Source organism: Puma concolor, chromosome D4 (assembly GCF_028749965.1).
Source record: "Puma concolor isolate L17-30 chromosome D4, mPumCon1.1.hap2, whole genome shotgun sequence".
Taxonomy (NCBI): Eukaryota; Metazoa; Chordata; class Mammalia; order Carnivora; family Felidae; genus Puma; species Puma concolor.
The window spans coordinates 80,490,283-80,512,074 of record NC_141679.1 but is presented as its reverse complement, the minus strand read 5'-3'; the positions used below and the strand labels follow the sequence as shown (position 1 = coordinate 80,512,074).

Here is a 21,792-nt window from a genome sequence, read left to right as displayed (position 1 = left end):
TATTTATCTTGAGTGGCTGTTCGGTTTTGTCAGATGTTTTTCTGCAGCTATTGATATCATATATTTTTTTTGTTCTTAGTTTTTTGGTCTGGTGGATTGCATGGATTGATTTTTGAATGTTGAATTAGAATTAGCTTTACATTCCTGGGAGAAGTCCCACTCATGAAGTATTAATCTGTTTTTTCAGTTTGCTAAAATTTAGTTGAGGATTTTCCATTTATGTTCATGGGTGACTTAATCTAGTTTTCTAAGTCATAGTTTTCTTGTAATGTTTTTGTCTGGTTTTGGTATCAGGGTAACATTGCCCTCTGTAAAATAAAGTGGCAAAGTTCCCTCACCTTCTGATTTCTGGAAGATATTGTATAGAAGTGGCATTATTCCTTCTTCCAACATTTGGTAGAAATTGCGACTGAAATAATTTTGTTTTGGAGTTTTCTTTTCTGGAGGGGTTTGAATTACAAATTCAGTTTTTAAAATAGATAGATACAAGACTATTCTGTATATCTATTTTTCTTTGGTGGATTTTGATAATTTGTACTTTTCTTGGAAATGTACTATTTCATCTGAGTTGTTCAATTTATATGCGTAGAGTTATATGCATTATTCTCTTACTATCCCTTTAATTGCTATGGGATCTCTTGTGATGACCTCTCTTTCATTTTTTGATATTGGTAATTTATGTCTTTTTCTTTTCTCTTTTTATCTTTGCCAGTCTTCATCAATCATTTGAAAGAACCATCTTTTTAAATGATTTTTTTTTCTGTTTTCCGGCTTTCCATTTTATTGTTTTCTGTTCTTACGTTTATTATATCTGTCATGTTGCTTGTGCGGGTTTATTTTGTTCTTATGGTTTCTTAAGGTAGAAGCTTAGATTGTTGATTTGAGACATTTCTTGTTTTCTAACACATTTTAAATAGTATAAATTTTCCCCAATCACTACTTTAACTGTACCCTACAAATTTTGATATACTTGTATTTCAAAATATATTGCATTTCAAAAGATAATTCAAAATATCTTCTGCTTTCCCTTGAGACTTCCTCTCTGACCCATGGGTTGTTTAGAAATGTGTTAATTTCTAAGTATTTGGGTATTTTCCAATTTCTTTCAGTTACTGATTTCTACCTTAAGTTTATTATGGTCAGAGAACATGGTTTGATTTTCAGTTCTGTAAATTTGTTAAGGTTTGTTTTATGACCCAGGATATCCATGAGCATATCCATGAACAAGCAAAGTGAACCTATAGAAAGTTGCAAAATAGCACAACAACTGGGGCGCCTGGGTGGCTCAGTCAGTTAAGCATCTGACTTCAGCTCAGGTCATGATCTTCCAGTTCTTGGGTCCGAGTTTCGCATCGGACTCTGTGCTGCCAGCTCAGAGCCTGGGGCCTGCTTTGGATTCTGTGTCTCCCACTCTCTCTGCCCCTCCCCTGCTTGTGCTCTCTCTCTCAAAAATAAATAAACATCAAAACAAAATTTTAAGGGGTGCCTGGGTGGCTCAGTTGGTTAAGCGGCCGACTGGCTCAGGTCGTGGTCTCGCTGTCTGTGGGTTCAAGCCCTGCGTCAGGTTCTGTGCTGACAGCTCAGAGCCTGGAGCCTGCTTCGGATTCTGTGTCTCCCTCCTCTCTGCCCCTCCCCTGCTAGCTCTCTGTCTCTTTCTCTCTTAAAAATAATAAACACTAAAAAAAAAAAAAAAAATTTTTTTTTAAAAACACAACAACCAATCATATATACTGGATCTAGATTCATCAGTTAGTATTTTGCTACGTTTGCTTTATTCTTTCTTTCTGTCTCTCCCCACTCATTAGAGAGTCAGTTGCAGACATCATGACAGCATCCCTATGTACTTGAGGATGTATCTCTCTTAGGACATTTTACAAAATTATAACACTATTACCTAATACAAAGTTGTTATTCAGATTCCCCACTTATCCTCATGGAGCTTTTTTCTTTTCTTTCTTTTTTTTTTTAAATTCAAGATTTACTATATGATTTCATTGCACTTAGTAATCATGCCTCCATCACTTCCATTTATTTAGAAGAGTTCCCCAACTACTTTTACCTTAAGATTGTCATTAAGACTTTTGAAGGGTTCAGGCCTGCTGTTCTGCAAATGTCCTTATATTTGGATTCGTCAGATGGACTGCTTCATTAGGTGCAGGCTAAAGGTTGTGGGCAGGAACATTTAAAATGAAGTCGCTTGCTTTCAGTGCTTTGTTTCAGGAGACACTGCATGTCACTTTGCCCCATCACTGGTGACATTTAATATATTATCTTGATTTAGGTGGTGTCTACTGGATTCCTAAATTGTAATGGACCTTTTCCTTTAGTAATTAATAAGCCATCTGTGGGGTAATAACTGGGTGAATGTCATGTTCTCCAGTGATCTTTTATCAAATGCTTTTAACATTGATGATTCCTTTTTTTTTTAAGGTGTATTTTTGAGAGAGAGAGAGAGACAGAGAGACAGAGTGTGAGTGGGGGAGGGGTGGAGAGAGAGGGAGACCCAGAATCCGAAGCAGGCTTCAGGCTCTGAGCTGTCAGCACAGAGCCCGGCACGGGGCTCGAACTCCCAGACCTCAAGATCATGACCTGGGTCGAAGTTGGAGACCTAGCCGACTGAGCCACCCAGGCGCCCCTAGCATTGATGATTCTTACCTGAATCAGTTATTACTGTCATGGTTGGATAATGGTGATTTCCTTTTTTTAAATTTGTTTTTATTTTTATTATTTTTTAAAAGTTTATTTATTTATTCTGGGAGAAAGAGAAAGTGCAAGTGGGGAAAGGGCAGAGAGAAGGAGAGACAGAATCCCAAGCAGGCTCTGTGCCGGCAGCCCAATGCGGAGCTTGAACTCACAGATTCTAAGATCATGACCTGAGCTGAGATCAGGAGTTGAACGCTTAACCGACTGAGCCACCCAGGCACCCCTATTTTTATTTTTTATATTTTATTTTTTTTTAATTTATTTTTTTTATAATGGTGATTTTTCTCTTTTATTCCTCTGCATTTACTAACTGGATTTCATTTGTGAAGAAGAGATTTGCCTTTCCTTTCCTTTTGTTTTCTTTCTTTTCCTTTCTTTCTTCCTTTACTTACTTATCAGCAGTGTGGAGTCACGAATTCTTTTCTTCAGTCATTATTCATTCAAGTGCTCAGATTGTCTTAAATTCGACTAGCGAGAACCACTTAATTCTGGGTTGGTACAATTGCAGCAAAGGTAAGTTTTCTCTAGTATTTAACATTTCAGTCCATTCGTAGCCTTAGGAGCTACAGGGATTAATGCAGGTACCGTCCTTCAGACCTTACTTTTGATAACCCTTCTGTGCTTATTTTCCAGCAAATCACTGAATTGAAGAAAGAAAACTTTAATTTAAAGCTCCGCATCTATTTCCTGGAGGAAAGAATGCAACAGGAATTTGATGGCCCCACCGAACACGTCTATAAAACTGTGAGGTCCCACTTCCCACGGCCACACCTGGTTTTTTTCTCAGAGTCATTCCCAGCAGAAATTTGATTAATATTTGTTCTCCGAGTTAGCCTGAATAGACAGAGCTGCTTTCATTTAATCTGAATGGATTACGGGGAGCATAAAACAATAGGATGACCTTAATAGTAAGCAAAGAGTTGCAAGATTAATTTTAAGGGATTCTGTCTCTCTTTTTCAAATCCTAATTCTGATTTACTCTTTCTATCTCAGTTGCCTTTTCCTAATTATTCATGATTGAGACAAAGGTGGTGAAATGGTGGAGTGTCTTTGGAATTGCGGCCTGCTGTTGTTACCCACTAACTCGTGTAGCTGTAGGCAAGGCCCTTCAGCTCCCTGGGCTTGCTTTCGGAGTTAAGTGATAGTCCCTCTGTCACAGGGTTATTTGTGTGGATTAAAACGGAATGGCAGAGGAAAAGCCCTAGCACACAGTCAGTGCTTGGTGATGATCCTCGCTGTCTGACAGAGGCTTCCCTTGGCAGCCCGCAGTGAGGACCGTCAGCTGTCTGTGCCCTGGCTCTTCTGTATTCCTTGCGTGCTTGCCTGTGACGGTCAGAAAAGCGTCTGTTCCCATCTGAAGTCTTGACCTGGGGGCCTCTGCCTGAAAACAGACCTTGGTGCTGAAAGTTGAAAACAGAACTTGGCTTTCCTGAAAAGACATAAGTACAAACAATATTTCAGTGCCCATTTTTTGGCTTTCTCCAGCAGATTAGCCCCTGGCCCGGGGAATGTCTCCGTCTTTTCTCTTCTGAAGTTTGCACCACTGGAAACTTTTGAAGGGGGAAAAAGGACTGTCCTTGAGTTTCAGCAGATGGGACTTAAATGGGCTTGTCTTGAAGAAGGATTGTACTGTACTTCTGAGCCTTTTCAAGAATTGAAAAGCTCTCTTGTCCCTTAAGGCAGTTCTTTTTTTTTTTTTTCCCCCTTCAGTGTGGGGGTGGAAAGGCAATGAGGATGTCACCTTTTCTGGAAGGGAGTGATGATACAATCATAGTTTGAAGGAAAAACCAATAGCCTAAAACATTTTCTGTGTAAGTATGGTTACACACTTCTAGGGTGATAGGGAGCCAAAGCGTGTTAATTGCTTGCGCTTTGTAAGCCACGGTCTTGGGCATTTGGACATTTATCATCTTATTTTAACTCTCAAGACAGCCTTGTGCAGTGGAGATTATCCTCATTTTACAGAAGAGGAAACTGAAGTTCAGGGAAGATCGGTAACTTGCTGGATGTCACAAAGCTACTATGAGAGGTGTATTCTGAATACAGGCCTGCCTCATTTTACTCTGCTGTTTAGCTTTTTTTTTTTTTTTTACACTGTCTGATTAGATGACCTGATTTAATTATACTTTTATTTCAAGTTGTTGGATAGGTAGGTGTACATGGCTCAGAATTCAAAAAGCATCAAAGGAATACACTAGAGAGACTTTCATCCACCCTTGTCTCCTGGTTCCCCAGATCTAACCGATATTATTAATTATTTATGCAGAGGAATTTTATGTATGTACAAGCAGGTGTGTGTGTGGGTATAAATCTCCTTTTTACATAAACGCAGGCACGTTCTGTTCTGTACCTTGCATTTTTCTTTAATAATAAGGATAAGGATATCTTTTCCTTAACAGTAGTGTAAGGGCGTCTTCATTCTCTTTTATAACGAAATTCCATCTTAAGCTTATAAGGTGTCTTGACTTCTGGTTTGGAGACTGATTCCCATGTATTATAAGTTTATAACTTCAGGTATTGGGGCTTGAAAAATTGGTCTCGTGGACATGTTAGCTCTCCATCGTTTTAGGTCGGGGGTGCCAGTTAGTTCATCAGAAAGCAGTTTAGATTATCTGGTGTCAGTTCTTAAATGGAAACTCTCTGCCCTTCTTAGAGCTGAAAAGGTGTCCTCTGTTTGAAGGCTGTTGCTGTAGGGTCCTCACAAAACCAGCTGAAGACCGGTGAACTGTCATGCAGTGATCTTTATGCAAAGATCAGCTTCTCCTAACAAAGTTTGGTCTCGTAGATGACTTCTTTAGTGCCTGTTGTTGACCGGGAAGAAGATAACGCACTGGGAGCCCCGTCTGCTAGGCTCTTCTCATTTGTGAGCTCATTTGCTCCTCAAATCCCCTGTCAGGTAGGGCTTGTGTGTTTCATTGGCGCTCGAGTGGCCTGAGAGAAGAAACTTTGCTCTCTCACCTCTTGGACTTGTGCTTCCGAGGACGACTACAGGCTTGCACTTCCAGTTTCATAGTTGATGCCGGTGTGCAGGCAGGGCCCATGTCTGCCTTGTTTACCACGCCGTCCTCAGCGCTTAGCCCCCTGCCTGTCCTGTCACAGGTCATCGGTATATGTCTGCGACCAGCCCAGGTTAGCGGGTTGATTTCCATTCTGGCTGACTTCTCAGTCTCGGGTCCTCATTCCCCCAGGGCTGCTTGGCAGGAAGGTAGGAGGCGTGTCCCCTGAGATTATAAATTTTACTGGAAATGTGACTTTTATTTAAAATAACCCACATGGATTATGGATGTGAAATTGGCATGAATTATTAAAACAAAACAGGAGCAAGATTTCGGAGAAATCTTGGATTTATAGCAATCCTCCACCAGCTACGCACTCAGACCTCAGGCTCTACTTGCGGGAGTTCATCTGCTATTCCACCTGGGATACATTCATGGACAGGTTTGAGAAGCCCGCCACTGCCCCAGTGTCTCACACTGCGGTGGTGTCTTTACCAGAGCTTCTGTCTTTGCGTTGTCACGTGAGTTAGAAGCCCGAGGCCATGTGTGACTCCCTTCGCTGCAGTCAGCTAAGAGGAGGACGTGTGGTTGGAGAACGCTGTGGTGGCCCTCACAGACAGCTTGCCCCACGCGGTTGTGGCTTTTTTGTAAGTGCCCCGAAATCTTACGCTGAAATGAGACAGGCAGTGGTGTGGCCTCCCACTTATCCATCCACGTGTTTTATTTACTTACTTATTTATTTATTTTGAGGCTGTAACACGTTCCCACTGCTACAGCCACCACATGCATGATTGTAAACAAGCAGAAGTAATTGCCTTGGAATGGGAAAAGCAAACTGCAGAATTGCTTGTAAATTTGCCTGGCGGAGGGCAAACCATTTTTAAATCAGCCTCACTTGTATGACATTTATGCCTCAGTGTTTGAGTGCTCTGGCTGTTAGAAGCTTGGAAAATTTACATAATTGTTCCAAGTCTTGAGGAATCCAGGGCTTCCTTTTGAGACCACCAGTGTTTAATAATTCCCTTCTCCCTGTGCCCTGAGGCTAATGAGGTTTTGAATCTAGCATCTGCCTATTATAAGCGTCCTGTAAGTTAGTCTGTGCAGAAAGCTGTTTCCCCACCGCGCACGTTCTGGGGTCCCGTATTTCACGTTGTTTCTTTTCTTTCCTAATCTTGACTGGAAGAACATTGAACTGAAGGTGGAAGTGGAGAGTCTGAAGCGGGAGCTCCAGGAGAGGGAGCAGCTTCTCATCAAAGCCTCGTGAGTACCTGTCATCCTGTCACAAGCTTGCAGGGTGCCCGGGGTTCCGGGGGGTGGAGGCTGGCTGGGTCCATAGAACACAGCCTTGTGTTTTCTGAGCCAGTTGTTTTCCCACTGGGCCCTGAGGACCCCAAGGAGGTGTCCGTTTTTGTTGAATTACTTTTCAACAAACTTTTGAAGTGTAATATACTTAACAGGGAAAACGATGTGATCTTAAGTGTGCAGATGGCGAATTTGCACTAAAAACACCTGTGGGGCCACCATCCAGATCGAAAGCCGGAACATCACCCACCCCCCAGAAGTCCCCTTCTCCACCAAGATAACCACTGTGCGGAACACTGATGGCATCGGTCTTTAGTTCTGCCCACTTTTGAACTTGATAGGAATGGAGTCCCGTACCGTACACGCCCCCTTTTGTGTCTGGCCTCTTTCCTCAGCAGCGTGTTTGTGGAATCCGCCCATGTCCTTAATTCTATCAGCAGCTCATTCATTTTCATTGCAGTAAAGGCCCTAGGGGCTTGCAGGAATTTTGAGGGACTCTGGTGAGTGAGGCTGGGACGCAGAGGGTAGGGCTTTAACCAGAGGAACTTGTTTTTGTATCTGTTTAATGCACTAGGGTCTCTTACAATATTTTGTTTAAAAGAGGTGCTCTGCTTAAAACACGTTTGAGAAGTATTATTTTAATTAATCAAATAGTTAAATATTTGTCGAACAACAAGCCCAGTTCAGAGAATACAGTCGATGACTCGATTGGTTATTCATTCATTCGTAAACATTTATTATGTAATTGTGTCGCGTATCGAGGATTTGAAAAGAGACGTCTCCCCACTTCAGCCTTGTAGCACGCTTGTAGACAGAGTATAATGGGGGCACGGCGACAAGAGGGCGTTTGTGGGTCTGTTGGGGCACCGAGGTATACAGTTTTGCTTGGTGAGAGTGGAATGAGGCTTGCCGGGGCTGACCCACCTTCCACTAAGGATCTGGCTGAAAGCTTGGGTGGAGGCACACCATTTGTCTTGGTAGCTGAGCTCCTGCTGGATCCAGTGGGCCAGGAGCATGGACTCTTTGGCTTAGGGCACAGCTGCACCACTCTGGGCCGGGCCATATCATTCCTTTCATTGTCACGCGGCCAGCAGCTGGAAGTTGGGCTGCTGCTGGCTTCGAGGAGACTCGGGGCTCCCCGGCCCAGACCTCCCTCGCTTATTGCCAATCTTGTACGCTTGGTATTTTCTGAATGAGTGAGTGAATGAATGAATGAATGAGAAAACTCGATTGATAAGTTTTTGTTTTTGTTGGCTGCTGTTGCACATTTTTTGTTTGTTTTTGGTTTTTGGTTTTTTTGAAGCACATCATTCTCTGGCACGAAGTCAAGTCAACTTTACCAAGTCTGGAGGTCAGTAGTAGAATTTGAATTTGGTCTGTTTCGTGCTCAGCGCCCTGCCTGCTGCAGGTCTTGGCTAGGACTTGCTGTTAGCGGGCGAGTACACGCGGAAACCCGAACTCACAAAGGCGGTGTGCGCTCCTCCATACCACACACGGGGCTGAATGTTTTCAGGGCTCGTGCACGCATTTGTGGGCGTAGATTCCCCAAGCTGCCCACGCAGACCTTTTTGGTCTGACTAGTTTTTTTGTTTTTTTTTTTTTAACGTTTATTTTTTGAGACAGAGAGAGATAGAGCAGGAATGGGGGAGGGTCAGAGAAAGAGGGAGACACAGAATCGGAAACAGGCTCCAGGCTCTGAGCTGTCAGCACAGAGCCCGACGCGGGGCTCGAACTCACGGACCGCGAGATCATGACCTGAGCCGAAGTCGGACGCTTAATTGACTGAGCCACCCAGGCGCCCCTGGTCTGGCTAGTTTTATTAATTTATCCAGAAAAGATTTATTAAGCAGCTGTTCTGTGCTACACTGGGCTAGGCTCCCGGGGATGCAGTGGTGATCCAGACAGGCTTGCATTCTAGAAGGGGCGATGGTGATAAAATACTCGGGATGGTAAGCGGATAAATACCAAGTGGGAAAAGAGCCGTGAGGAAGACAGAGGCAGCGGGGAGTGTTGACAGGGTAGGAACAGGTCCGTCAATAGAGACGTATTGCAGGGAAGGGGCCCTGAGGGGGGAACACTTAGGTGAGGTCTGAGGAGCAAGTAGGAATTAGCTGGTGCACGTGCAGTCCGAGGGAATATGGGAAGTCTGGGGAGGTCTGTGTCTTGTCCTGCAGGGTCTTGAAGCCACAGCAGAGATTATCCCAGATAAACGGGAAGAAGTCACGGGTTTGAGCAGCTGACACAATCAGATTTAGTTTTGTGGAGGTCACTGGATTCGGAGAGGAAGGCGCTTCGTAGAGGGAGCGCGGGGCGGGGAGGCAGGGAGACCAGTCAGGAGGCTCGTCCGGTAGTTCAGGTGAGAGGCTAGCGATGGCGAGGGGTGGGCGGCCTGCAGAGGCCTCTGGTGAGCAAAATCAACAGGGCTGGGTCACGGATGGGGAGGGGGATGTCAAGGCTGACTCCTAGGTCAGGGGCTAAGAGCGCGAGCTCTGTGAAGAGTGTTCGCGACGACGTAGCTGCTCCGGCGTTCTCCCTGCCAGTGCCTCGTCTGACACATGTTCCTCGTCTGGCTCACGGATACTGAACACGTTCTGTTCCCGCTGCTCTGGCTTGGCCCTGGCGGCCCCTTCTGCTTTTCCTGTCGCCTAGCTGACACCGAAGCTCGGGGTGAGCCCCGCCTGGCTGCCTGTAGCCCACGTTTCCATCCCTTCACAAGCTTCCCTGGCAGAGAATCACACTCCCGCGTGTGTGCCGGCACTTTATAGTTTATAAGACCCATTTGCATCCGTTTGGATGCCATCGTTCTCCTGGGAGCCAGGCAAATCTCGAGGAAAGCCTCCTTGTGGACGGGGGGGGGTTAGGCCTGAGAAGGGAAGGACTGTGACCAGCACCACTCAGGTGGGATGATTGGAGCCGGGATGAGAACGCAGGTCCCTGACTTTGGGTCCAGCCCTGATTTCATATGCTTTTTTTCTCTTTTTTTCCGTGAACCTTTTTTTTTAAAAGTGTATTTATTTATTTATTTTGAGAGAGAGAGAGCGAGCATGAGCGGGGGAGGAACAGAGAGAGAATCCCAACAGGTTCCGTGCTGTCAGCCTGGAGCCCAATGTGGGGCTCAAACCATGAACCGTGAGATCATGACCTGAACTGAAACGAAGAGTCAGACGCTTAACTGAGTGAACCACCCAGGCGCCCCTCGTATGCTCTTTTTAATTTTCACGTGTGTGATTCTTGTTTCTCCAACACGACTGCACCTCTTCTAAGGCCAAGAGCCTCTTCTCCTTCAGCGCGCGTGGGGCACCTCCGCCGTTCCTACTCCGTGGGCCCCTTGTGCGTGCTGTAGGACCCGCACGGTGTCTGTCACATCCCTGCTAAGTGTGCCTTTCCCTGCTCCCAACTGCCCAGCACCTACAGGCGTGTGTAGGTACATTCTTGGTGATGGAAAAAATACCTTTGTTAATGCCCTCAACTCCCTTTTTCACTTTTACGGTGTTTTTTTTTTTTTTTCGTGGGGGTTGGGCAGGAGATGGGGACCTGTCACGGGAAAAGCACCTGCTTTTTCTCCAGAACTATAATTAGAATGGAAAGAATCAAGAGGAAAGGGTGATGGTTAAAAAGGGTAGCAGGGGTGATATTTATAGAAGGTTCTCTTTTGTATCGGGTGGAATGCTGGTTTAGACCACTTTGTCCCCACCTTTCTTCGCCTTAGGTCTTGCTCTCCATCTCGTCTGTTGGCCCAGATTCTATAAGGAGAGACAGGGTAGGGGGAGCGGACTGCCATTTACTCTACTTTGCCCCAGACCCTGTGTCTGGCACTTGACCTGCTTTATGGCTTTATTAGTTTCACAACAGTGATGTGAGGCAGCCGGCATTCTCATTTGAGTGCGGGGGAAACTGGGGCCCGGAGGAGTTGGGGGGCCGGCCCAGGTGGGTGACAGATCCTGGGCCCGTCTGGCTCTGGAGCCCGCTCTGCCTTGCTGGGGGGGGAAACACATATGTGTGCTGGGTCTCCATTGTTGTACTTATCAGTTACAGTAAGGGGACATTAAAAACAAAGGCAGACATATTGTCGGGAGTAAATTTTATCTCTGTAGCTTTAAAGCACAAACAAAAATAATAATTCCATTAGTAGAGGAAAATTGCACCATACTGCCGAGTATAAATTTTATTGCTACAGTAACTGTAAAATACAAAGATGATAAATGAAAAGTTGGAACATTTATTATTGGGGATATATTTTATTGGTATAACTAAAATGCAAACAAACTGAATAATACCAGCACTTGTTAGAAACTGTAGTCTGCCTCTTGCCAGTGTATATGATTCTGACTATAAAACACTGAGGTTCGTTGTGGGCGAACGGGAGGGAGACGACGTGTTTGCCCTCTCTGGGCGGGGGGGGAGGGGGGACCATTCCCTAGAGGGGGCTCTGTGAAGCCCAGGGCTAAAACACTGCTGGTGGTTAGTGGGAGTTCAGGACTGGAAAAATCCCGTATCCGTGGCTCAGGAGGAAGAGCCTCTAGCCTTGCGTGTGGTATCAGCCGTATGCCGTGCCTTCTGAGGAACGACAGAAACGACCGAATCGCGGGGAACTCCAGACGTCACTGATGGAGAAATGGGCCGAGGGAGCCGGGGCCGCGCACATCACATGGCATTGGAGGGGGAAGTGGCAGTGGCGGCCCCAGTTCTGGCCGGAGAATGACCTGTCTCAGCTCAGAGGGGTAGACGGACGCCTCTCCTGGCATCTCAGCAGGGGCCGGCGCTGTGGTGGCCACAGGGCCAGCAGGTGGCGCTCAGATGCGGGGGGGGGGGGGGGGGGAGGGGAAGGGCGCCGTGCCGCGGCCACCACACGTGTTAGCACGTTCGTTCTAAGAGGCAAGCGTGTCACTTTTCAAGTGAGGAACCTGAGGCGTAAGGGGCGATTTGCCCAGAGTCACATTGAGGACATGAGAGAATGTAAATTTGGAAGCAGATCTGTTCAGGCTTCAGAGTCCATGTTCGTTCTTGCAGTTGAACGTTGAATTCCATTAAAATGATGTCATGACACTGGGGCCTTCTGAGGGCCTGTTGGCGAAAGGAAGCAAGATATGAATAAAGTCTTTATTCGCAGGCAGCTCCTGTTTGATGCTTGGACGGCAAGTATGGCCCTCTTGACTTTCCATTGTTCTCAGTCAAAAATTCACATGGCCCGTGCATGTGAGCGTCTGATCACATGGCACTTGGTTGGGAACATTTCATATGCCCCCTAAAGTAGGGCACGGGAGGCTGGCGGTGAATAGATTTGTTCTGTTGCAGTTTTTCTGAGAAGCCAGCTTTAGGTGGAGCCGTTTCCTTTATGATTCTGCCTTCTGCCAACCTGCGGTCGTTTAGAAATCTGCGGAGATGCGCTCCGAGTAAATGTCCCACAAGGTCGTATCTGACCGTTTTTCTTTTGAGGAGGACCCCGATGAGAGGCGTCAGGCGTTGGGGTCCTGTGTCAGGCTTTGGTGCGCCATCCCCACCGGTCCTGGCCCGCTGGACGGCTAACATTCCGTGCTGCCCAGCAGCGTGAACTCCGCACTTGACGGAGCGTGGGCTGCCTGCGCAGCCTCCTGGCCTCACGCCCGGAGTGGTGGCTGGGGCTCACAGGTGGGGCACGCTGTGTTTAAAATGCTCTTCCCTCCAGTTGGCAAAAGATGCTGTAGAAAAGCCCTCGATCCCTCAGATTTCTTTCCGTCGCGTGCTGTTCCTTTGCGCGTTGGTTCGTCGGACCAGCTCTCCCCCTCTCCTACCGCTGGTGGAGGTGTACTTTGCCGGAAGTTTCCTGGTGGGAGAGTCGGCAGTGGCTGTCAAGAGTCTTACAAGTGTGCTTACCCTTTGACCCGGTAATTCCCTCTGTGGAAACTGACCCTGGGAGATCACCGGGTCGTATATATGCAAGGATGCTCTTATTATAATGTTGCTTATAAGATAATAACAACACTAACATGTATTGGAGTTCTTTGTACTCAATATATGAATAAAGTTTTTATTTGCACTGTCCTCAGAGCTTTAGAAGTGTTTTCAGACAAATGTGTAAAATCAGAAATCATCTAAATATTTTTACATGAGGGGATTGATGTGTGTCGGCTCTACTTCGATAAAAAAATAGGGGATTGATTTAATATACTCTAGTATATTTCATACAGTGAATTAATATGTAGCCTTTAAAAATGGTAGAGGTTTATGTTTATTGACACAGAAGGATGTTTATGGTGTAGTAAGTAGTAAAGTCAGATCATGGATATATATTGTATGGTTGGTTCTGTTTTTGTAGAAAGTGTCTGAAAGGCTACATGCTAAAATGTTAACTTAGTTTTTCTGCCTGATAAGATTATAGATGATTCTTACTTCTTTCTTAATTTGTGTTTATATATATGTATTTTACATAGAGGTATGATTGACATATACCATGTAAGTTCAAGGTGTACATGTTGACTGATTTTTTTTTTTTTTAAATTTTTTTTTTTTTTTAATTTTTTTTTCAACGTTTATTTATTTTTTGGGACAGAGAGAGACAGAGCATGAACGGGGGAGGGGCAGAGAGAGAGGGAGACACAGAACCGGAAACAGGCTCCAGGCTCCGAGCCATCAGCCCAGAGCCCGACGCGGGGCTCGAACTCACGGACCGCGAGATCGTGACCTGGCTGAAGTCGGACGCTCAACCGACTGCGCCACCCAGGCGCCCCCATGTTGACTGATTTTGATACATTCATATACTTCACTGTGTATTTGAATTACTAATATTAATTTAAAAAAAGGGGCACCAGGTGACTCGGTTGGTTGAGCATCTGACTCTTGGTTTCGGCTCAGGTCAGGATCCCAGGGTCGTGGGATCAAGCCCCACATCAGGCTCCACGCTAAGTGTGGAGTCTGCTTAAGATGCCTTCTCTCTCCCTCTGCCCCCTCTCCACTTGATTTCTCTCTCTCTCAAAAAAAATAAATAAATAAAAATAAAAATTGAAAACAACAACCACAAAACTCCAGCACAGGTCTGTGGGAGAAATGACTAACAAATATTCCTTGTCTCTTTGGGGCCACTGAAACCACCCTCTGACTGTCCCCACATGGATTTTACACTTTTGCTTCTTTTTGCAGTAAAGCAGTTGAGAGCCTGGCTGAAGGGGGTGGCTCCGAAGTGCAGCGGGTGACAGAAGATGCCCAGAAGAAGGTGCGGCAGGTCGAAGAGCTCCTGAACGAGAGAATATTCCATTTAGAAGAGGCAAGTCTGGAGGCCCCGAGGAGGATGTGTTCTTGCAGTGGGTTAATAGTGGAGGGAGCAGAATTTTGTTCCCTCTTTCACAAACTTGCAGACTTGCAGCAGAAACGAGAGCCACCCTTATTCAGCATCTCACGGGTTCCAGCCCTGTCCCAGGCGCCTGGTACACCCTGCGTCCTGGTTGTCGTCTCGATGCTTACAGACGAGGACGCCGGAGTACAGAAAGACTAACGAGTCTAAGTTTGATCCTGGATTCCATTTTACGACTGCTGACTTCAAAGCCTGCGTTCTTGATGCAACACCGCCCTTCTTACCTCGTTTAGTCTCTTTATTTTTCCAGAGGAGGAAACTGAGGCCCAGAGAGGGGAAGGACTCCCCTAACGTGCGCTAAGCCTGGAAGCAGATTCTGATTCGCAGGCCCTCGCGTGCCCGGGCAGCCCTGTGTCTGGTCCCGGCCTCCATCCCCCGTCACCCCAGTGCTCACTGAGTGCCCTTTCCCGGGAGGCACTGAGTGTAGCTCCTCCTCCTGCTTGTTCCCAGGCGCTTGCTGTGCCCTTGATGGGAAGCAGCATGTGTCTCGGCTAAAAAATCCTGGCTCCTAGACGTTGAAAGTTTCCCTCCGTATTAAGCTAGTACGAAGTGACACTCGTCACTCAATTCTTGGTCTTTGAGGTCTGTCGTGTCATCTCACTTTCTCCCCCTGAAACCCTGACTCTTCTTGGATATGAGGAGGAACGCAGCACAAAGCCTGCTGGACACAGAAAGACGCACGGGTCACTATACTTGCAGCTCGTAGTGGGCTTTCCGTTCCCAGTGTTCACAGTAGCCCCTGTGGACCGAAGGGCAGGGAAGAAGCAGCCAGTGCTTTTGTTTCGTTTCGTTTTGTTTTCTTGAGCTTCCTGTGATGCAGCAGGCATTTGACAGTCACACAGCAACTCTTTGATGGGGTGGTGGTGGTCCCTGTTTCACAGATAAGCTGGGGCTCAGAGAGGCTAAGTGGCTACCCAGTGGCCCACAGCAAAGAAGTAGGAGAGCTGGGTTTTGAACCCAGTTTGATTTGACTTTTATCTGTGATGTAACCAGAGACGGTTGGCACTGGGAGATCCAGATGTCTCCCCAGGACACTTTGCTGAGCACCAGGGCCCTTTTCCCCAACACGGGCCCTGCCTCTGTGATTTAGATCCTTCCCCTGTTGGCCTCTCGGAGCTCTCAGGAAGAACGTAGTCCTTCAGCACCCACATCACCTTGGAGATTCAGAAAATGCATTTGAGAGTCGTGTAGTCATTATCTTAAAAGAAATAGTGAGGGGGCGGTGGGGTGTGGGATGAATTTGTATGGAGATTCTGGGGACTCTGGAATTTATGTGTGTTTAGGTATTGAGAGGCATATTTCTCCTTGTTCTCACTGAAGCTGTAAATATTGATCCGATTCTTCAAACCCAAAAATACAGTTTTTGTAGACTTGAGTCTTTTCCATTGGAAATGCCTATTACTCTTCAGGATACAAGAGGGAGAAAATGGCTGGCAAATGTATTTATTACTGATTCTCCCCATGTATAGTACAATGCAGGGAGGGGAAATGTGCCGGAGAAAAAGTCATAAATATTTATATTTTAATCCAATTTCCTTTCAAAATGTTCCCAATTGTATTGAAAAATTGCATCAAATGCATTTCATTTAACTCTAGGATGTGAAAGCCGCCCAGGCAGAACTGGAAAAGGCCTTTGCGGGGACAGAGACAGAGAAGGCTCTTCGGTTGAGCCTGGAAAACAAGCTCTCGGAGATGAAGAAGAGGCACGAGGGGGCCTTGGACATGACTGTGGTCCTGGAGCAGAAAGACAGGTCTGGCTCTTGTCTCTGCCACGCATTGACATTCGTCTATCGGGCAGCATGGCCAGAGGGTTGTTCCCTTCCTACCCTTTTATCCCCCCTTTCTCTCCTTGTTCCCCGACAGTGAAAAAACCTAGGGTAACCTCAGGGCGACAGGAAAATGGCGAGGGTAGTGCTGTGAGGACAGGGATAGAATGAATGAGAGATAGAAACACCTGCTGAAAGTTCCCAGATACTACCTTTAGCATTCAGTACCGGTAGCCGAAGGAAGAAGAGAACAGCTTTCTTGATGGACCTAAGATTCACATTGCTCACAAGAGAAAATGAGTCAGCAACTCTGGAGAAGCCCAGTTTTACTTGACATTGTCAGGGAGAAACTTCTCTCGTGGATCTGCCCAGAGGGAACGGTTAAGTGATTGTATCCCCACAATAGATGCTAGTGAATTTTGTGTGACCCTGTTTATCATCGTGTCTTTTAATGCAGGCCGCGGGCCCAGATTCATACAGTGCAGGGGGCCGAAGCAGTGTAGACCAAGCACAGCGCTCTGTGACAGTCCAGGAATAAAATGAGTGCTACGTAGGCCAGAGAAACGGACGGACTGGAGGATCTGTAGGCAGTCTTTGATGCTCATACCTTGCAACCAGACTTTTGATCAAAACTAGTCAGGAGAGAGTTGAGGTTTTCTTCTTTATCACGAACCTTACATTTTACTCTTGCCTTGCTTTGGTGGTCACTAGGTGGAAAGTTGAGTAAAGTAAATACAGGTGAAACTTCTGGCTAACCTGTGATCTATCCATTGAAGAGCCAAGCTTGCTTGGAATTTGACAGAGATTGTTCTAAGGCAAATGATCTATTTGCCTACTTCCTTAAATAGAGGAAGCTGACTATGGTTCCTTTTTTGGGGGGTGTGTTGCCCGATTGACTGGCCCCCCACGTTGTTGAGGTTCTGGTGCCTGGTTGCCCTGGTTCCCCGACCGCTCTTTGCTTCTCTTTCTGTCTCCATACCACCTTTTGAGATTTGAGTCTGCAGCGTGTTTGCGTGATGGGTTGGGAAATGAGATGAGCAAATGTTTTAGGATTTTCTGTGAAAGAGGAATGAGTAGACTCTCAGGGGGAGCCCATGGCTTCCATTTAGTCCGTGCTTGGGGGAGCTAGCATTTACGTAACCTCTTCTTAACTTTGATCTGGAAAACGGAAGTTTGGGATGAATCTCAGGATGAGCCAGGAAACAGAGTTCTCTAGGAGATGTAGGCCGTCAGGGCTGAGTGAATGAGTGTTTTTCTCGATTGCACGGCTAGGAGGAGAAGCTTCCTTGGACGGGTGGGGTTTTGCTGGGCTTCCCCTTCCCCTTCTTCCAGGCACCACCTGAGAGAGGTGGAGACTGCGGCCACCGTACTGTGACAGAGTCTGGAATCCTTTTCCATACAAGTTATTTATACGTTCCCTTGCATCTCTCCCAGCTGATGAGCGGTGAAGCCCTTAGAAGGTTTATAGGTTTGTCTTTCCTGGGGGACCTGCAGGTCTCCAACAGTTAAATTGGAAATAGGGGGCTCAGGGAAGAGACTAGAATGTGTGGGAGGCAGCCACCAAAGAAGAAAAGGCAGAATTCCTGGTGCGGGTGCAGGGGAAGAGGGAGAGCTCTGGGGGTGGGTTTGAGGAGAGCTGGTTGGAGGGGTCCTGCCAGGGCCCCAGCAGATGCTCAGCAGCCGGTTCGTTGGTCTGTTGGATCATCACGCCCTTTGTTCAGCAAATACTTCCTGAGCATCTTGTGTTCAGTAAGTGGTGGGTCGAGTGTAGGGGTGAGTGGTACAGGCTGGGTCCCTGTCCCAAGGAACCTCGTCACCTAGCTGGGTGGGAGGACTGGAGGGCAGGAACAGAGTGACCAGGGCCAGATGGATAAATGCTGGGTTAACATTACATCTTTCTAATTCTATTTAGAGGGATTAGGAAAGGCTTCCCAGAGGAAGTACGAGGGTAAAGGAGGAATTACTTGGAGGAAGAAAGGGTGTTGCAGGTCCTGAGAACCACATGAGTGGAAGTTCAGAGGCCGAAGGGCACAGAGCTCGACCCAGGAACTGTCAGAAGTATAGCATGGCTGGAGAGTTGTGTTCTGGAAGGGAGGTGGGAAGAGATGAGGAGAGGGAGGCTGGCCAGATCATGTGGGCTTTGTTGAACAGTTTGGGTTTTGTCCTCAGGGCACGTGACGAGCTGCTGATGAATTAAGATTGGGAGTAGGGTAGTGTCAGGGTCAGCCTGTAATTTAACGCGATCCTTCTGGCTGAACCTGGCGGATGAGTTGTTGGTGGGGCTGGGTGGGCAGATTCCTTCTCAGGATGATGCAGAAGTCCAGACACAAGATCACAGTCACCAGGATTGAGGTGAAAGAACTGGGCGGAGAAGAACGGGCAGAGATATTTCTTTCTTTCTTTGATTTCATTTTATTTTGAGAGAGAGAGAGAACACGCATGTGGGGGAGAGGGGCAGAGGGGGAGAGAGAGAATCCAAGCAGGCTCCACTCAGTGTGGAGCCTGATGCGGGGCTTGATCCCATGAACCTGGGATCATGACCTGAGCCAAAGGACGCTCAACTGACCCAGCCACCCAGGTGCCCCCAGGCAGAGATATTTAGATGGTAAATTGGCACGATGGCTTGAAGGGCTTGATCATTGATGGGTTTGGGGATGAGGGACAAGGCTGCCGAGATACCTCCTCACCCAGGTTTTGAGCACGAACAACTGTGGGATGGTGGTGTGGTTTGCCAAGTTTGGGGAAAGAAAGGGAGAAAGAACAGATGTTTTTGGGTGGAGGGAGTGGGAAGATAAGCTTTCAGTTGGACGTGTTGGGTTGAGGGATTGTGGGCATCCAAGCAAGAGTAGAGTCTAGAAGGTGCTTGGCCAGATGGATTAAGGCGAGATTAAAGGAGATCTAGGTAAATTCACTGAGCAGCTACTGAACAGGGCCTTGGGTTAGGTGCCAGGAATGGAGACCAGAGCCCTGCCCTCCTTCTATGGTGCTCCCGGTGTGGGGGAGGGGACAGATGTCCAAAAAAAAAAAAAAAAAGCATCGTGATTGGCATTAGAAGTAAGTTCAGGGTTCTGTGCTGTGACAGAAACAAAGCAGTGGTCAGCTGCGTTTGGGTTCGGGACAGAGAAGGCTTATCAGAGGAGGAGCGCGAGGAGGTGGGTGAGGCGGGCGGCCACTGAAGTAGACTCATGCGAGGCGTGGAGCCCGGCACGTGTCGAGCGAATCACAGAAGAAAGTGGTCTCTGGTGACATATGCCCAGAAGTGTGGCTACTCATCTTCTCGGAGCAAAAAATTTGGGGAGGGTTGAGGCTCACTGAGTACTTAATGCGGTGCGGATGGGGGGGGGGTGTCTCCACGTGTGGGTGGTCAGGTCAGGGCTTTGCCAAAGGCTGCGCCTCCTTGGGGTTTCCCGTAGGCCTGGCGTGGCAGGCACAGAACCCTGATTTGTTGGTACTGCCAGAGCGGCTCTCTCTCAGGAGCGGATGTGCCCCAGCCACACTCCCCAAGGCCAGAGCAGCGACCAGATGCTGCCTACTTGGGGTGTGGCCCTCTCTGCGGTGCGTCTGTCCTGGGACCGGCATCACTATGTTCCTCCCTGAAGGCAGGAGGTCAGGAGGTGAGTTGCTAAGCACAGACCTGGGACAGGTGTCCTTGGGCCTGCCCTGGTGAGATGGATCTAGATGTGCCATCCAGGTGGCCCTGTGACAGCGCAGGGCCCTTGCTTGGATGGGCACTGCTGAGGTCTTTCCTGGCTTCCTCCACCCTTTTGAAAGGTGCGTGCTTTAGCTACTCTATTTCCTGTGATCTGTGTCCGTAAGGCAGCTGACATGTGGCCAACAGATATGTTTTGTTTGGCCTATGCAGTGCTTTTAGAAGTTTGACTTAGTTGCTAGAATTTAAAAAAAAATCTAGTTTCATGTAAAAGTCTGGATTTCCAGCTTCTTTGAAAACCTGGAAGGTGTGGTGAGCCTGGGCCTGGGTCTTGCTGGATCGAGGCCGCTTTCGGAGGTGGGCCTGGTGCTCTAGTTTGGCCACAGTCCCCACAGGCCTGCCTCACTCAGCCCATGCCTTCTGGAACTTGCTTCAAGGTAACTGAAACAAATCAAGGCGATCTAAGTAGAAGTTACATACAACACAACACATCCAATTTCAAGTATGTAGTCAGTGACTTGTTACCTCTTCAGTTGATTATATGGTGATTTCAGAGTAGAACCCCTAGAGGGCAGTCTTACCCCTCCATCCAAGATTTGGAGGCATCGCCCTGGTGCTGCCTCGGGACCCCCCCCCCCCCCCCCCCCATACCTGATTGTCTTAGCCTGTTTGGGGCCCTATAACAAAGTACCGCAGATTGGGTAGCTTACAAACAACAGAAACTTATTTCTTACAGTTCTGGAGGCTGGAAGACCAGGTGCCCACATGGTCAGGTGACAGCCCTCTTCCAGCCTGCAGACTTCTCACTGCATCCCCACGAGGTGGGGGTCTGAGGCATCTTTCTGGAGCCTCATTTGTAAGACACTGGTCCAATTCCTGAGTTCCACCCGCGTGGCCTGATCTCCAGCCAAAGCCCCACCTCCTAATACTGGCACAGTATAGGAATTTGGGGAGGCCGCGAGCATTCGGACCTCGGCCCCTGTGCCTCGCCAGCTGCTTTTAACTACTTTTAGCCAACTGACCCTTTACTTTCACCCCGAGAGCCAGGGAAGCTCTCTGACTCTTGTTTCTTTGTTTTTTGTTTTTTTTTTAAATGTGTATTTATTTATTTTTTGAGAGAGAGTGTGTGAAAGGGGGAAGGACAGAGAGAGGGAGACAGAGGATCAAAAGCGGGCTCTGTGCTGATAGCAGAGAGCCTGATATAGGGCCCGAACCCATGAACCATGAGATCACGACCTGAGCTGAAGTCGATGCTTAACTGACCGAGCCACCCCCCAGGCATCCCGCTCTCGGACTCTGACTAAAACCCTTGCTGTCTTCCTACCATTCACGTTCCTTTCGAGGCTCAGATATGGAAAGGCCCTTCTGAGGGTTTTCTGAGAGAATGCTAATTGTTGGATGTTAAAAAAAAAAAGTAATATAGCAACTGCCCTATGTTGAGTTGTGCTATCTGCCTGGAGGTATGTAGGTCTGTTTCAAATATTTTATCGCTTATCCACATGAGCAGGTGAAAGCCATTTTGTAGCGAGGAAATGTGGACTCAGAGAGGTCGGATAACTTGGCCACGGTCAGGGAAGCGTAATGTGGTGGCCCCGAGCAGGTGTTCAGCTGTACCCGAGGGGGACACGGGGTGTGGTCGGCACGGGTTCCTTGGGGACAGGCACCGCCTGGAGTAACTGGCGGGGTGCTGGGTGTGTATTAGATGTGGATGGCACCGAGAGGGGCATTCCAGGTGGAGGGGCAGGTGTGAGTGGAGGTCTGGAGGCACAAAACAGCCTGGCTTCTGGAAAGAGCTGGAAGGGAGGCTGCTGGGCGGTGAGGCAGCAGGCAGCGGCCTCCTGCGAGGGATGAGACCGCAGCCGCCAGCGGGGCCTCTCAGCTTCTAGGCCCGAAGAGCTGGGGGCCTTGAATGCCTTGCTCACGAGCTTGGCCTTTATCTTGAACATCAGTGTATTTTAAACTTTGCCCCGAGAGGCCGAGGAGAGAGATTGTCTGTTTTTGCCGGCTCAGTTCTGCTTTATCGGTCGTGTCTGTTCAGGCTTCAGTGCC

The 21,792-nt window shown here is 47.6% G+C and overlaps 1 protein-coding gene across 6 annotated transcripts in view; it reads left to right on the top strand.

The window, feature by feature from the left end:
* CDK5RAP2 (CDK5 regulatory subunit associated protein 2) overlaps positions 1 to 21,792 on the top strand; it is a 172,428-nt gene that overhangs the window by 24,809 nt on the left and 125,827 nt on the right. For 5 of the 6 annotated variants that reach the window (XM_086683856.1, XM_086683853.1, XM_086683855.1 and 2 more), the window contains exon 1: positions 15,903 to 16,079. In XM_086683856.1, the coding sequence (XP_086539982.1) occupies positions 16,021 to 16,079 (59 nt within the window). In that variant the 5' untranslated portion in view covers positions 15,903 to 16,020. Of the gene's footprint in view, positions 1 to 3,336; positions 3,448 to 6,882; positions 6,960 to 14,117; positions 14,242 to 15,902; positions 16,080 to 21,792 lie in introns of those variants that run through there. The other variant, XM_086683857.1, reaches the window with a different exon arrangement.